This window comes from Histomonas meleagridis (assembly GCF_020186115.1).
Source record: "Histomonas meleagridis strain 2922-C6/04-10x chromosome Unknown contig_20, whole genome shotgun sequence".
In the NCBI taxonomy this organism is placed as follows: domain Eukaryota; phylum Parabasalia; order Tritrichomonadida; family Dientamoebidae; genus Histomonas; species Histomonas meleagridis.
Window position 1 is genome coordinate 719,415 of NW_027150805.1, and position 15,542 is coordinate 734,956.

The window sequence follows — 15,542 nt, forward strand, 5'->3', positions numbered from 1 at the left end:
AGATTTGGTAAATCGGAAATTGTTTTAATTTTATTAAATGGAACTCTTAATTCGATTAATTGTTCGAGTCCATTAAATATATTTAATGTTTCAATATTACAATTAACTAATGTAATTACGGAAAGATTTTGATTTGTTAATAAATCATTTTCGAATTTATTATATAAAATGATCGAATTATTTTCGTTATTTTGTATATTATTCTCTTCATTTAAATTCGAATTTATTTCGTCACAAATTTGTGAAATTTTATTATATATTTCATCATAATTTAATCCAAAAATATATAATTTCGTTGGAGATAAAATTTCATCATTTTGAACATATTCAAGAATAGAAATAATTTCCTTGTTTATTATTAATTTTGTTTCTTTAATTAAATTCCTCGAATTTGATACCCAATTTTTTATTACGTTTATTACATCTGAAAGTGAATCAAAACTTATGTAATAATTTTGAATTGATTCATTCGATGCGTTTTCGTATGGAATATATGAAATATCATATGATTTGATAATCGATAATTGCGTTTCAAATTTAAAGTTTTCTGGAATAAAATCTTTAACGCATTCATTAAATTGAATGGTTCCACTTGTTTCATATGTTAGTTCACCGCTAAGTTTAATGAATTCTGTGATTTGTTCGGTAATTTGTTCTGCAATCTCAATTAATGAATAAATTTTTTCTAATTTTTCGACGTCAATTTGATGGTTAGGTTTGATTTTACTTATAAGGTCTTTTGTGTTAGATAGAAATTTGAAGTAATTCGATGATTTATCTGAGATTTGTGAAATTGATTGTGACGTATAATAAAGATGGACATCATTTGCCTTTGAGGTGACTGATTGCCTGGCTTGGGGAGTTATGATAAAGGTATCAATAATGTTTATTTGCGGAAGTCGAGCTAATGAAATAATGTTATAATTAGGAAGTAAACAAAGTGGATTACTACCATAACAAGGATCATATATATTAAGTTCTCTGAGCTTATTAAGCTTTGATAATGGCCCAAAAATGGAGAAATCATTGAATTGATTTCCTCCAAGATATAATGTTTGCAGATTAATTAAAGATGTAATCGAATCAGAAAGAAATGAAAGACCACACGAAGAAATATTTAAGAATTTAAGTGATGTAGAACTTGGAAATTTTTCAATTGTATTTATTGGATTGTTTGAAATTGAAAGATGTTCAAGTTGACTTAAAAAAGATATATCGGGAAATTTTTCAAGTTTTCCGCGTTCCATAATCAATTTTTTAAGTTCAAGTGAATATTTAATTCCATCGCAATTTGATAAACATGTATGAAAAACAATTAAAGAAGTAAGTTTTGGTAAATCTGAAAGCCAGTTTAAATCAACAATATCTTGTTCAATTATACTCAATTCACGAAGATGTGAAAATTGAGAAAAATTTGGATGAATTGATATATTAAAATGAAAACATTCAATTTTTGTAAATTTGTCTGGATTTTCTTTAAAATCATTAGCATTAATTTGATTGTCAATTAGGATATTTTGTAGTTCTTTCTCATCCATTAGACCGTTACATTTAGAACGTTTATAATTTTAGGTGACCGTTAACCTAATATTTTCGTAAAATTAAATCAAATCCATTTAAGCAATTTCAACAAAATTATTTATCAGACACCAGAAGGGAAGAAAGGTTTGGAGAAGGGGTTACTAAAAGAAAACAAAATTTACTTCATAAATCAATTTTAGATTCAATTTTTCAAAAACTTTCTAATCCTGAAACAGTTCAAGAAGGCCTGAATGAACTCCAAAATTTATGTGATGAATACATAATAGTTTTTTCTGTACCTCAAATTAATTTTTTATTTTCATTACTTCAAGCCGCTTCAAATACCCAAGCACTAGAGCAAGTCATTTTGATTATCCATGAGATTATTTCTTTTTGTGAAGAATTTAATAATGAACCGATTTCTAAACCTGAACTAATAAGATTTTTCCTTAACAATATTAATCATCCTCTAATCTTTGAATGCCTTCTCTTCCTTGCTCAAACCAATGAAACGTGTGCAACTGTAATTTCTGAAACTATTACTCAGTCGGAAGTCCAAAATCTTATTGAAACCACAAATCCAAATCTTCAACTTAATATTGATTTATTAAGCTCATTTGTTGAATATGAGTCACTTTCACAATTTTCTTTAACTTTTTTACCACAAATCATTCAAATTTCAAATCTGACCACCGACGAAAACATTTTATTTTTATGTTTACAAACCATTAACATATCATTAAGCAACTCTGTTTTACGAAAATATTTGAAACGCTCCAAAGAATTTCGACTTCTTTATACAAATTGCACAAATTCAATTCGATGTATTAACGAACGACTTGAAATCTTACAAAACTTTAAATATCATTGTTATCAAGTTATTATTAACAATGAATTATTTCCATTTGTTTTGCAATGCATAAACATTGATAATTGCGGTATTAAATGCAATTGTTCGAATATTTTTTACGAAATATCGCAAATGAATTTAATTGATTCGCTTCATTTTTTATACCAAAATAATTGTGTTAACATATTATTTTCATTTCTTGAAAATAATCCATCAGTGGAATTAATCATTTGTTGTATTACTGCACTGTCTTCGATTTTTTGTTATTCGCAAACAGAACAAAAAATTTCTTTTTTCGAAAACGGTTTTTTTGATTTGTTTTGTAATTATTTTGATTTGATACCAATGAATAATCTCGAGCTGATAACACGCGATTTGATGCAAGTGATCAGAGACGCGGAAGTACATAATGATATTGTGATCATAGAAAGATTTAAAGCAATGACAAAGTTAATAGAATTGTATGAAGAAGTGTTGGAAGTGGAAAAAGAAGAACCGTTTTATACCATTGCGTACTCATTTATAGTAAGAATTAAAGAATAAAAATTTTTAAAATAATTTTTTAAGATAAAAGAATGTGATTTAAAACTTCGCTGTATGCATGTGAAAGTGTATGAATAATTTTGTGCACAAAATTTATTTTTTGATATTAAAATGGTTATTGTTGAACAATTTATTTGTATCTTTTACTTCCATAGTAAATATATTACAAATTGTAGTGATTGTGATGAAAGCTCAGTTTAAAATTGATCAACTACTTAATGTTTGTAATATATTTTAATTTGTTTGAAATTATTTTTTGAATAAAAATGAAGAAATTTTTAAGAAAGCCGTTTTATTATTTCTAATTACACAAAATTATCCCTCCGTGAACTTTATGAATTCTTGTACTTTATCACGTAACGCAATTCTATAGACCAAGAAGCCAATCAAAGCAATGACTAAAATAGTACAAACCATTGTTATAGCTACTACAGCACCTGTTGAAAGTCCTTCTTTCATTGATTCTTCTTGAGCAATTTCATCATTTGTTTGCTGTGCTTGTTCTGTGTTTGATGGATAATGTGTATTTGTTGGATTCTGTGTATATGTTCTAGTTTGAGTATTCGTTTTTGTATTTGTTGGCGCATATGTTTTAGTTTGTGTATTTGTATATGTTTCATCGGGTGTATTAGTTGCAGTTTGAGTGTTTGTTGCATCCTGACATTCATTATCAGTACCAATTGTAACTTGTGTTAAGCCAAAAGTTGTTCCTTGATATGATGACACAACTTTAACATCGGAAACTGGTGCTGAGCCAAAGATATCATTGAACCCATTTAGCATAGACGGATTATAATAACCACAAAAACAAACAGTATTTAATTGGTGGCAGCCATCAAATGCATACTTAAAAATATTAGAAACTGTACTTGGTAATGTGATAGATTGTAAACCAGTGCAACCTTGGAATGCATATTCTCCAATTGTAGAAAGTGTGCATTCCATACAAAATTCCAATGCAATGATTCGTGCTTTGTTTTGAAATGCTCTATGACAAATAATATTAACTCCTGGTCCAAAAAATATTTTAGAATATGTATCAGTAACGTTATTTACATCTGTTGAAGTAACATATTTTTCATCACTGATAGAAAGTATTCCATCTTGCACATTATATGCTGAAAATGAGAGAGTAAAAAATGAAAGCAACATGAAAGGAATTTTTTAATAATGAACTGCCAGAAGGTGGAATGGCATTGAAAAATTCAAAGCAAAAAATCAATAACATTCAATTGTGCACTTTTTAGAGGTACCCCAAACTTGAAGTCGCAATACACATTCTTCACTCGTTCTTCAAGTGTTGATTTCAGTTATAGTAATTGTCATGTAAGCAATCTTTATTTTTCAAACAAAGTTAACTCTAAGAGTTTCTAAGAGAAACAAAGTTAACTCTTAGAATAAAAGAATAAAAGTCAACAGTAGTTACCATTATTTGTGGAAATCCATCAATCAAAAAAATTTATGTTAATTTGTTTAACATTTTTATCATTTGTCGGATACAATAAAAGTCCGAATCCAAAAAAGTTGTAATCAATAAACACTTTTCATTTGAGATAAATTGATCTCATAAAAATGTTGATAATAACTTTATGTAGAATTAAGTAACACTTTTGGGAACATAATATTGACAATAAATAATGAAATTAAAGGAATCCTGATTAAAATTTAGAAATTCTGAAATAAGTAAGAAATAAGAAATATTTTTTGGACAAATTACTGACAACTTACAGACGTGACATTTTCATAGTGGTCATTCAGGAAATAATGGAATTCTTTAAGATCTTCAATAAATTGTAAATATTAACATCAGAAAATGATATGGAACATTTTAACTTTATCACCATCGTTATGACAATGATATTGTAACATATTCATATTTTTTATTGGGATAAAAAATTGATTATTATATTATTATTAAATGTAATGTTTCTCGAGATATAGGAGTAGGAAGTTGTACATGTAATAGATTTGGTCTCTTCAAATTTGATCTATATAAGTGAGAACTGTAAAAAAAGAGAAAACATTTTTGTGCAACTAATTGTGAGTGCTGACCGTCATAACTTTTTGATAGGAATTTTGTGAATAAAAAATATAATTAATTCAATTTTGAGTTATGGAGATTGCTGGTGAACTGAATATACACTTGCTTTGAAATCATGGTGGTTCCTGTGAGCATTCTGGACTTTTTCTGTCGAAAAAGTACTGATTTCAATGACTTGAAGCGTTTTAGCACTCAAATTTACCAGAAGACAAAAACAACAAGAACATTTTTATACGAAAAAAAAAGTAGATACTGTCATTTGCCAATTGAAATTTAGAGCCAAAATGTTTTCTATTGAAACGAATGCTAAAATTATTTTTACTTAAAGAAGGTTATAAGGGGAGGATTACGTCATATTACACAGTCTCAGGAAGCTGGTTCAATAAATTATTAATCTGCACAAAGTAAAAAGGATCGAATTGTTGATTGTTTTCCTGATTGGTATCTTTCAATATTTGATCTTCATCATTTATATCATTATGAAGATTCGGAGGGTTTTTTGTTATTAATCTTCCACAGTAAAAGAAGTCTTCTTCTGACTTCACATTCAAGTTTAATGCCTTGATCTTCCTCATAATAGAATTCCATCGATTTTTGACATTATTAAGTGATCTGTTATCGAAATATTCTCTAATGATTGACCACTTCGGACCATATATATTATATTTATCAAATAATATACGATCTTCTTCAGGCGTCCATGGGGAAAGGTTCACACTCGGGCACAAATAGAATTTCCATCTTTCTCGGCATTGCCTAGCATTTCTAGTTCCAATCTCAGATGAAATAAAATCCCAATTTTTTGTTCCATGTTCTTGTACAAGCATTATGAGCTTTTGATCCTCTTCATATAAGAATGTTTTTCTTTTCTTTTTATTATTTGGTTCATGAGATATTTGTTCTTCAGTACGATATTCCATTTGATTTAACTGTTTTTTATTTGTTCAGAATTAAATATTGAAGGCAAATTTGAGATTTGTGTGATATGTTCTGGATATTCTATACTAGATTTTCTATCAAAATTTGTTAGCCGCACACAAACCGCTGGTGAAAACAAATTTAAAACACGATTTTCTTATTATTATTAAGGAATCATCATTATTTCACCATTTCTATTAATAACAAATATCAGTAAATTGAAAATTAATATAAGTTTCATTATATAATTAATACCAACAGAAATAATATTATTTTTCATATTGAACTTATGGTTCAAGGTTTGTGAGAAAAGCGTTCAGTTCTATCAAAAAGTTAAGATTTTTAATCCGACGAAACGTCAAACGATCGACCATAGAAAGTTTCGCATTTGCATGTCCACTGATAAACCATACAAAACTTTACATGAAAACCTGTAAATCTTCTAACACAACAACAAGCATGTTTAATATATATATAAAATTGTTTTGCATATAAGTAAAATAACTAATAAAGATAGAGACATATTTGATAAGCTGTAAATCCTCCATATCAATTTAGATTGTTCAAAAACATTTAATTTATGAAACAATAGATGGGATTTAGAGTTCTATTTATTTTATTTAAATTTTTTCTATTCTATAATATTACAAAAATAATTTGAATTTGATATTTCAAGAATAGTTTTAATAACAAAAATATTTATTCATTGTAAATTTCATTGAAGAGACCTAGTAATATTACATGAAGTAGTTCCATAGAAGCGATGGAAAACATAATTTTGTACAACCAGACTAATCATAAATTTATGGCAAAAAGTGACACACGTATACTATTCAAAAAGTTGTATCGTACTAACTTTGGCTGTTGGAAATTTTTATGGAACCAAAAACAAAAGAAGAGAAAATTCAGGAAATACTTGAAACATGTAAAAGTCCATACATATTGGCACCAATGTTTCAAGTTAATGATTTAGCTTTTCGATTAATGTGTCGAAAACATAATGTAAAAATATGTTATACAGGTATGATTAATTCTCATTTATGGGAAATTAACAGAACAGATCGTCCAAAGATGTTTGAAACATGTAAGGAAGACAGGCCATTAATTATTCAATTAAATGGAAATGATGAAAAAGAACTTATTGACGCAGCAAAGGATCTTGAACCATTTGCAGATGCAATTGACATTAATTTGGGGTGTACTCAACATATAGCAAGGCGTGGTCAATATGGATTTTATATGGTTAATACAGATGAAAAGCGTCAAAACGTCATCAAAATTATCACCAAAATTACCAACACAATATCTGTTCCAATGACAGCAAAAATCCGTGTTTTTAGTGATAATGAGAACAATGTTGATGTAGAAACAACTGTTGAATTTGCCAAAAAACTTGAATCAGCAGGAATTTCATTAATTGCTGTTCATGGACGTTCCAAGCAGCTTGACAAAGCTGGTGATGTAGATGTTTCTATTATTAAATCCATTGTTAGCAGTGTTAAAATTCCAGTAATTGGAAATGGTGGAATCAAATCAAAAAGTGACGCAGATTCAATGCTTTACCAAACTGGTGCTAAAGCGGTTATGATCGGTCAAGCTCTTCTTAATAATCCGCATCTTTTAGAAACAAATGATCCTGATCCTGTTGACCTTTCATATGAATATCTTGAATTCAACAAAGAACATCCAAATTCTGATTTTATTCTAATTAAGAGACATATTTTCTGCTTTTTTAATCAAGTTCTTTCAAAGTCTCCTGACATATCATTGAAACTCAAAAATGTTCATACATTTGAAGATTTAGAGACATTTCTTAATGATTATCGTGAAGCACACAAACAAGAATAACAATGATAAATGTAACGATAGAAAAACATCAAATGATTGTGTGCAATATAATCGTTCTCTATTCAATTAAACGGCTTGTATAATAAAAACAAAATATTTTTTATAAAATTATTTCTGTTGTTCATATTTTGTAATCATTTGATAACTCATTAGATTTCCGCTTTTTGTACCGCATGCAAATATTGGCAAACAAGGATGGAAAGCCGAAAAGTTTGCGATATCAATATCTGGTACATAATTAGTAATTGCTGTATTCGACAATGATGTTAAAAATGGAGGCTCTTCTTTCGGTGAAAACAAAATCATTCCTAATTCCTTATGTACATCGAATGACAACAAGTTTGATCTTTTTAAACCACAAGGAGCAATAATTTTGGTTTTCATATTAAAGGAAACACATCTACCACTTTCAGCTGCTGCATAAACATTATAAGAATCACCACATATTTTCACTACTTTTGAATCAAGCATTGTTTTTGTAACGTCAGTGTTTAACGGCTCCCTCAAATCCACGCCGATCAAATAACCGTCGTTGTACCCTGCGAAACAAATGTTTTGATCAACGGAATTCAAGAACAAAGCGGAGATAATATGATGAGATTGGAAGGACCATTCTCCTATTAGTTTTTGAGTGTTTATATCCCAAAGAGATATTCCACTATTTCCACGAGATGTAACTATTCGATTTGAATCTTGAGCCACACCACAAAATTGGGATATTTCCTCACAACGAAAATTAGCGTCTGCTCTCCACACAATAGAAGAAAAAAGATGAGAAGGATTCCATATTTGAACGCATCCATCATTTGTACAAATCACGGCCGTATTGGAATTCACGAAATGTATATCCGAAACGCAATGTTCAAGTTGATGTTCATATAGTATATTAAAGTCCTTATCGAGGTGATAAAACTTATTATCGAAAGTTGCTGCGATCAAATTTAATGAGTCAGGAGAATAAGCCAAGTTAATAATTCTCGAGTCCAGTGTAATTTTAGCCGACATCTTTGGCTGTGTTTTTTTAGGCAATGAAGCAGGCAAACAAGAACAAGATTTTAATGATATCTCTTCATTTGAGTTATTATTTTTGTTGAGAAGATGATGTAAAGAGCTATTAAAAACTGATTCCGATTCATCTTCGAGTGAAATTGTTGCTTCTATTGGCTCATCTGCTTGTATGTTCAATAGCGCTTCATCTTTAGGGTCACTCATCCAATTTATATAACTTTCGTAACTTGAAGGCGATGGTTGTTGTGATTGGATTTCATGTTGTTTTTTATAATGTATTAAAAGTTTAATACTTACTGCTGTTTTACGTATGAAAGGATGTGGATCTTTACATAAATATTCGATGATCCCATATATAACATTACAGAAATATGAATATTTATTTGTTCGATGTGATGCATTATCTACGAGTTTAATAAAGTCATAAAAGTTGTTGTTGTATAACATTTGTATGTCGATTTTTTTATCGAACCAAAATGATAAAAGATCAGAAAATGTGTTATGTGCATTAGTGAGCTCACTTTTTTGTAACGATGAAACAAATAAATTTGTACGAGTTTTAATGAATTTGGTTAAAAAACATAAAACTTGATGACGGACTAAATATGACATATCTATAGATGAAGGAATTATCATTAATAAAAGTTCAATGTTATTAATGTTTTCAGTGCCTAAAACAAATGTACATAAAGTTGATAAAGAAATGGCTCTAATTTGATGTGACGAATGAATTAAAGATTTCGAGATTTGTAAATAATATTTACGTACTTCATTTTCTGGTAATTCGTATACTGAAAATGTAAAAATCCGTTTGAGAAATATATATATCCATAATAATAAATTCGAATCTTTCTCTTTAAGAATTTCACGAATCTTTAATAAGAATTGGATTTTAGTACATGTTAATCGTATAGATCGTGATGTAGGGACAGTACATGATAATATCGAGAAAATATTAATTCGTGATTTTATTGGTATATTTTCATCGAATATTTTCTCTGTTATTTCATCAAAATCTAATTCTTTATTAATTAATAATATTAAATTCGGATTTTCCGAAAACAAAAACAAAATTAAATAACAAACAGCTTGAAAAACATCAGAATTCACGTCACAAATCATAAACTTCGAAAATAACTTTGGAAATAATTGTGTATAAAATATTTGTAAATTATTTTTCTCATTGTTCTTTAAATATTTCACTAATAATATTAATATTTCATCATATTTATGTGTCTCGATAAAAGGGATTTTAGTGATGATTGATAACAATGAATATTTGACTTGATTTGGACTTAAAGTTTTAAACGATTGAATCGCTTGTTTAAACAAATGATTCGAAAAAGAAGGTTTAGGAGTAAATATCGAAGTGACCCAAATATCTATGATTGATTCCCAATGTTTCCATAGTTCGCTCCCTCTTAAATCAGGTATAAATGGATAAGAAATCGGATGAACGTCATAAGGTAATAAAAGAAACTTTGCTAATATAAACCCACGTGATAAAGAAGTCATTATTTTATCACTTTGAAATAACTTTACATATATTTCGGGACTTAAATAATCAGAAGCAATTGCATCAATAATCGATGAAAATGATAATGTCATTGAATTAATTTCTTCATTACTAATTTTACTATTAATAAAATTCGTTAATTGTTTATTATTACTAAATGTAATTCGATAATATTGTAAGATATACCATATTATCGAAATACGAACAGGAGTAAAAATACATGATGTTAAAAAATCACGTGGCAAATATGGATTTATTGGTAATGTCTCATTCTCAGAGGTCAAACAAAAGATATAATAATCTTCGTTTGATGGGATTTTAAAAAAAGATGAAGAACTTGGCATAGAAGTGGTGTTCCGCACTTGCGAAAGTTGCTTAAAATATGGTATTATTGATCCAGAGTTATTACAATCAAAAATATAACAGGAAGGTAAATAAATATTCTGAAATAATTTCTTTAAAGGATATTTTTGGACTTCATTACTATGTGTTTCTGATGCATAGATGTTTGTACCATCAGTATCAAGTGAACTAAAGCCAATATAATGAAATACAACTCGACCTGTTGGAATGTTTTTTCTCATTTTTGATAAATCATCTAAAACTTCAATTGTTGGTGAGACGTATTGATAAAACCGGAGTTGATAACATAATGTTTGGTAAAAATTTTTATATGTGGAATTAATAAAAGATGGAAAATCTGAGGGTGTCATTATTTTAATGTTTTTCCACGCAAATAATAATGGACATTCTGTAAAATAATCTGAGGTGACCTTGATACTTTTAGATGGATATTGTGTAACTGTTATAACACATTCTATTTCTTCAAATGAATCATCAGGATGTGTGACATTTTCTTTTCGAGTTTGATCTAAATTATAATCATAATCAGTTAATGAATATATAAAATCACCATTGCTTTCTGGAATTTTAAAATCATCTTCTGGATATAATTGAGACAATGGAATTACTTGATTATCACTTGAAGGATCAGACATATCTGTTTTAGAAAGTGTATCTGAGCTATCATCAATGATTGAATAACTATCTGGAGAACTGATGGATAAATTTAATGTTTTCTTCATTGATGACATAATTATTTATTTACAATTTTTATGGCATTTTATATATAAAATTTGAATACAACTTCCGCCATTTTAAACGGTTGTAATCTGTTCAAAAGTATGACATGTGATATGAAACCAACAACAAAAAATATCAAAATGGCTTTACCTTTTACTAGAGATGATGTTCATATATTAGTAATTGATGATGATATCATGCAATTAACTGTCGTTTCAAAATCTTTAATATCTCTTGGTTATAAAGCTACTAATGCAAATAATGGAAAAGAAGCATTAGACATTTTAAATTCTGGTATTCATATCGATTTAATATTAAGCGATGTTATGATGCCTGTTATGGATGGCCCTCAATTTCTTTCTGCGGCGCGTGCTGATCCACGTTTTACTGAAATCCCAATCATCATGATGTCATCTAATGACCAATATGAAATTGTTTTTAATTGTCTTTCACGAGGTGCTGATGATTATATGATTAAACCTTTAACGCCACAAGTTCTTAAAAACATTTATGCAAATGTATGGCTGAAACGTAAGCAACAAGCTATTGCAGCTAAAGTTCAAAATCAAATTGTAAGTACTGCAGCTCTTACAAAACAAATTCAACAACTTAAAACTAATTATAATCAATCTTTTCATTCACCAATCCAAGATATTAAGACATCATTGGAAAATCTTTTACAAACTAAAACACTAACTCCTGACATACAAGAATCCTTAACTCAAACCATCAATAAGCTTAAAGGGCTTGACTCAAATGCAAATATTCCAATGACTTCTTCACCACAACAACAAATTCCCCAAAAAATGCAAAACTATTTTTCCTCACAATATGGTGTTAAAATGCAACCAAGCAATTCCAGTAATAACACGCCAACTGTTACACCAGTATCAATCCCAGCTGTTCGTAAACGTGTAGGCGCACCAATACCAGCACCAGCGCGACCAGTAATAGACATACCACAATTATCATCCTTAAATTTAGGCGAATCATTATTCCAACTTCATTTTAACATTTGGAATATCAAAGAGTCACTTTTGATAAACCTCGCAAATGATTTATTGAATTCCACCGATGTAGTAAAGACATTAAATTCCAAACCTGGTGAAATAGAACATTTCTTAAAGCGAACATTACAAAGTCATAATGCTAATCCATTTAATAATTTCCGCCGTAGTTGTGATTGCTTACAATTTGCAGTATATCTCTTACGAAAAATTGGAGATAATTTCACTGAAATTGAGAAAACGGCATTGATATTATCCACTCTTTTACATGACATTGATCATCCCGGCACAAATAATTTATTCCAAATTAATACATGTTCAAAGATATCAATTATATATAACAACAAGCATCCAATCGAAAGTAACTCAGCTTCTTTAGGCTCAAAAATCATCCAAGAATGTTTTTCGTTAAATCTTAATGATAATAATTATATTGAAATCCGGAACATTTTCATTAATTGTGTTTTAGGTACTAATTATTCGAAGTTACAAAAGTTTTTGATGAAAATTTCTTATAATGACAAAATCGATTTCAATAATAAAAATCATAAAATGTTAGTTCTAAAGTTAATTGTGTTAATGGCGGACTTAAGTTTCGCGATAAGGAAATGGGACATAACAAATTATTGGTACCAAATGTTAAAAGACGAACAGCTGCAACAAGGAGATATGGAAAAGAGATTGGGAATGAACGTAGAACCTTTAATGGATAGAAGGAATTCGACAACTAAATATGCGGTGCTGAAAACATATTTTAACATTGTCGTGCTGCCAGTGTTCCAAACTGGTATAAGAATATTCCCAGAATTGGAGGAGGAGTTGCTGAAGGCATTGCAAGAAAACTTAAGCATTATAGAGGAAATAGATGCAATGCAAGAAAAAGATAACGATAACGAAAATAAATAAAAATATTTTTATGCAAAATTGGAAATATTGTTAAAATGAGGTACATCCATAGTACTCATTTAGGAAGTTTTGTTTTCACATTAGATAAGCTAAAGAAAGCTGAATATTTGTATTTATTGATAATGATTGAAGATATTTTCTGATATACATTTCGATGTGACTTTTTTTCTAGGTTTGGATATAACCATATTCTATAAAATCTTAATAGCTTCATTTAATTTATAGTGTTGCATTTAGAGAAAGATGAAAAAAATGAATAAGATATTCAAGAAGTGATTTAACTATTGCTTGGTGTTTTCATATTTTTTGAATGAGTAGTACGTTCGTAATAAAACATTAGCTATGCAGATTAAAAACTTGACTATCTAAAACAATCAAATTTAAATTTGAAGCATTTCCAGGTCACCATAATTTAATATGCCAGAAAAATTGAAATTAATATCTATTGCTCCCTTTAATGTTTTTTTTTTGAAACTTATTTATTTTAGAAGAAAAAATAATAGATGAACTAAACTATGTCATGTTCATTATGTATCCTTGTAATTGAGAAATATTTTTTGTATTAATATACAAAAGGTAAATTCAGGATATCAAATTCGATGATACAATTAAAAATGTCACACTATTCGTAAGTCAGCACTTGAAAATCATTTTCGCTTAGCATTTTGCAATTTACTTCTTTTAACTGTTATTTTCTAACAAATAAAATCGATTTCACAAATGTTTATGAATTCATTCAAACATTTTTCATTGTATTTGTTGCTTCGGCTTAATAATTCCCTGTCTTACCAAATCCTGGTACACCTTCAAACTCATTACGTCGCCCGATTCTGTCTCTATTTCCTCATCTCCTTTTTGCCAAACCTCCTTTGACAATGTCTTCTTAATCTTTTCGAACAGTGCAACTGCCTCAGACACCTTTGTCACATAAACGAAGTGTCTTGTAGGCGGAATGCCCAAAGCTTTTAAGCCATTGATATGACGCACATCAAAAAAGTGACGCTCAAATGCCAGGGCACCCCAATAACTACGGTTACCGCAAATTTCGCATTTGTACTCAACAGACAAGCCATGAAGTTTGTAGAGCCAATATGGAATAGGCTTACCATCCCAACCTAACGGTAATCCTTTCGGATTATAAAAGTGTTGTTCATCTTCACTATCACTTTCATCAAATACAATTGGAGAATCTAAATCTTGTTCTGCTTCAATGACTGCAGCTGTTAATGTTTCACGTCTACTTGTGTTTTCGATTGTATTGTTAAGGGTATTACGTACGGTATTAATTAGTTGATATAATGTGTATGCTAATTCTTCATAATGCAATTGTCTTAAATGACGTTCTTCAATGAGCTTATCAACGCCACCTAATTTCTCTGCGCGTTGAACATTCTTTGAATGACTACGCTGCTTTTGATGTGATTCAAGTAACTCGGGGCTTTCGAACGAACGATCGCAATAATGGCAGTAGTTTGGCGGTAACGGTTTCGGGCCACCCCTATATTGAGAGAGGAATCCTTTGTGAATTGATTGCATCGTGGACTCGATGTCATAAAATGGATGGGAGCGTTCAATAAAGGAAACGAGATAGTCTATGAAGTTTTGGAGGAATTTCTCTCCTTGTGGGGATTTAGGAATGAATAAAAAATTGTTGGAATCATTAACCATGTTAAGAAAGTCAAGATATCGCATGTCGGCGCCACTTAAGGTTAAATATTCACGATGAATTTGGGTTAGATCAAGATATTTGCCATAACATTCTTCGCCACTAAATTTGGAAAGAGCTTCATCATTTTCGGGAACAACAATGTGACGCTTGTGACTGCGGTGACGTTTCTTCTCTTGCTCTTTTCGTTGGTTTCTCCATTCTTGATATCGATCATTATCATAAAATAAACTGAGATGAATAGTGCCTTTGATATCAAGTACAAGATCATTCATTGATACTTCCTCAGGAATTGGCGCTTGTGGTTGTATATTGACTTCAGGTTCTATGTCACTGACTTCTTGATGAAATTTAACACGCTTATTAAGCTCTTCATAAAATGACTCGACTGGATTTTCAACTCGCGGAAATCCCTCATTGACTTTTTCGAGAACTTGCTTGCTCAAATCTTGGATTTCGTGGCATAAACGAGCAACATGATGATTAATATAGGCTTCTTCTTTAACTGTCTTTGGCTGATTAATTAGAAGCCTTACCGCCCTTTTTCGCTTTTCCTCAATATCTTGGTACATTTGACGTAATTTTTCAAGAGGTGTTGAAGACATTGTTTAGGAAAATGAAAATAAACGGTCGTA

At 29.6% G+C, this 15,542-nt stretch overlaps 4 protein-coding genes across 4 annotated transcripts; 2 read left to right on the forward strand and 2 right to left on the reverse strand.

The window, feature by feature from the left end:
• Positions 1-3,229: 3,229 nt before the first annotated feature.
• Positions 3,230-3,859, reverse strand: GO595_002810 (leucine-rich repeat domain-containing protein; the record flags this gene model as incomplete). Its single annotated transcript, XM_067915761.1, has 1 exon — positions 3,230-3,859. The coding sequence occupies one exon, from the start codon at positions 3,857-3,859 to the stop codon at positions 3,230-3,232; it is 630 nt and encodes a 209-aa protein (XP_067776611.1).
• Positions 3,860-6,944: 3,085 nt separating this feature from the next.
• GO595_002811 (dihydrouridine synthase) lies at positions 6,945-7,721 on the forward strand (the record flags this gene model as incomplete). The annotated part of the gene is made up of 1 exon (XM_067915762.1): positions 6,945-7,721. One exon carries the CDS (start codon positions 6,945-6,947, stop codon positions 7,719-7,721), a length of 777 nt encoding a protein of 258 aa, XP_067776612.1.
• Positions 7,722-11,429: 3,708 nt separating this feature from the next.
• Positions 11,430-13,241, forward strand: GO595_002812 (cAMP phosphodiesterase; the record flags this gene model as incomplete). Its single annotated transcript, XM_067915763.1, has 1 exon — positions 11,430-13,241. One exon carries the CDS (start codon positions 11,430-11,432, stop codon positions 13,239-13,241), a length of 1,812 nt encoding a protein of 603 aa, XP_067776613.1.
• Positions 13,242-13,988: 747 nt separating this feature from the next.
• Positions 13,989-15,512, reverse strand: GO595_002813 (Zinc finger protein, C2H2 type family protein; the record flags this gene model as incomplete). The annotated part of the gene is made up of 1 exon (XM_067915764.1): positions 13,989-15,512. The coding sequence occupies one exon, from the start codon at positions 15,510-15,512 to the stop codon at positions 13,989-13,991; it is 1,524 nt and encodes a 507-aa protein (XP_067776614.1).
• Between the last annotated feature and the right edge of the window lie 30 nt (positions 15,513-15,542).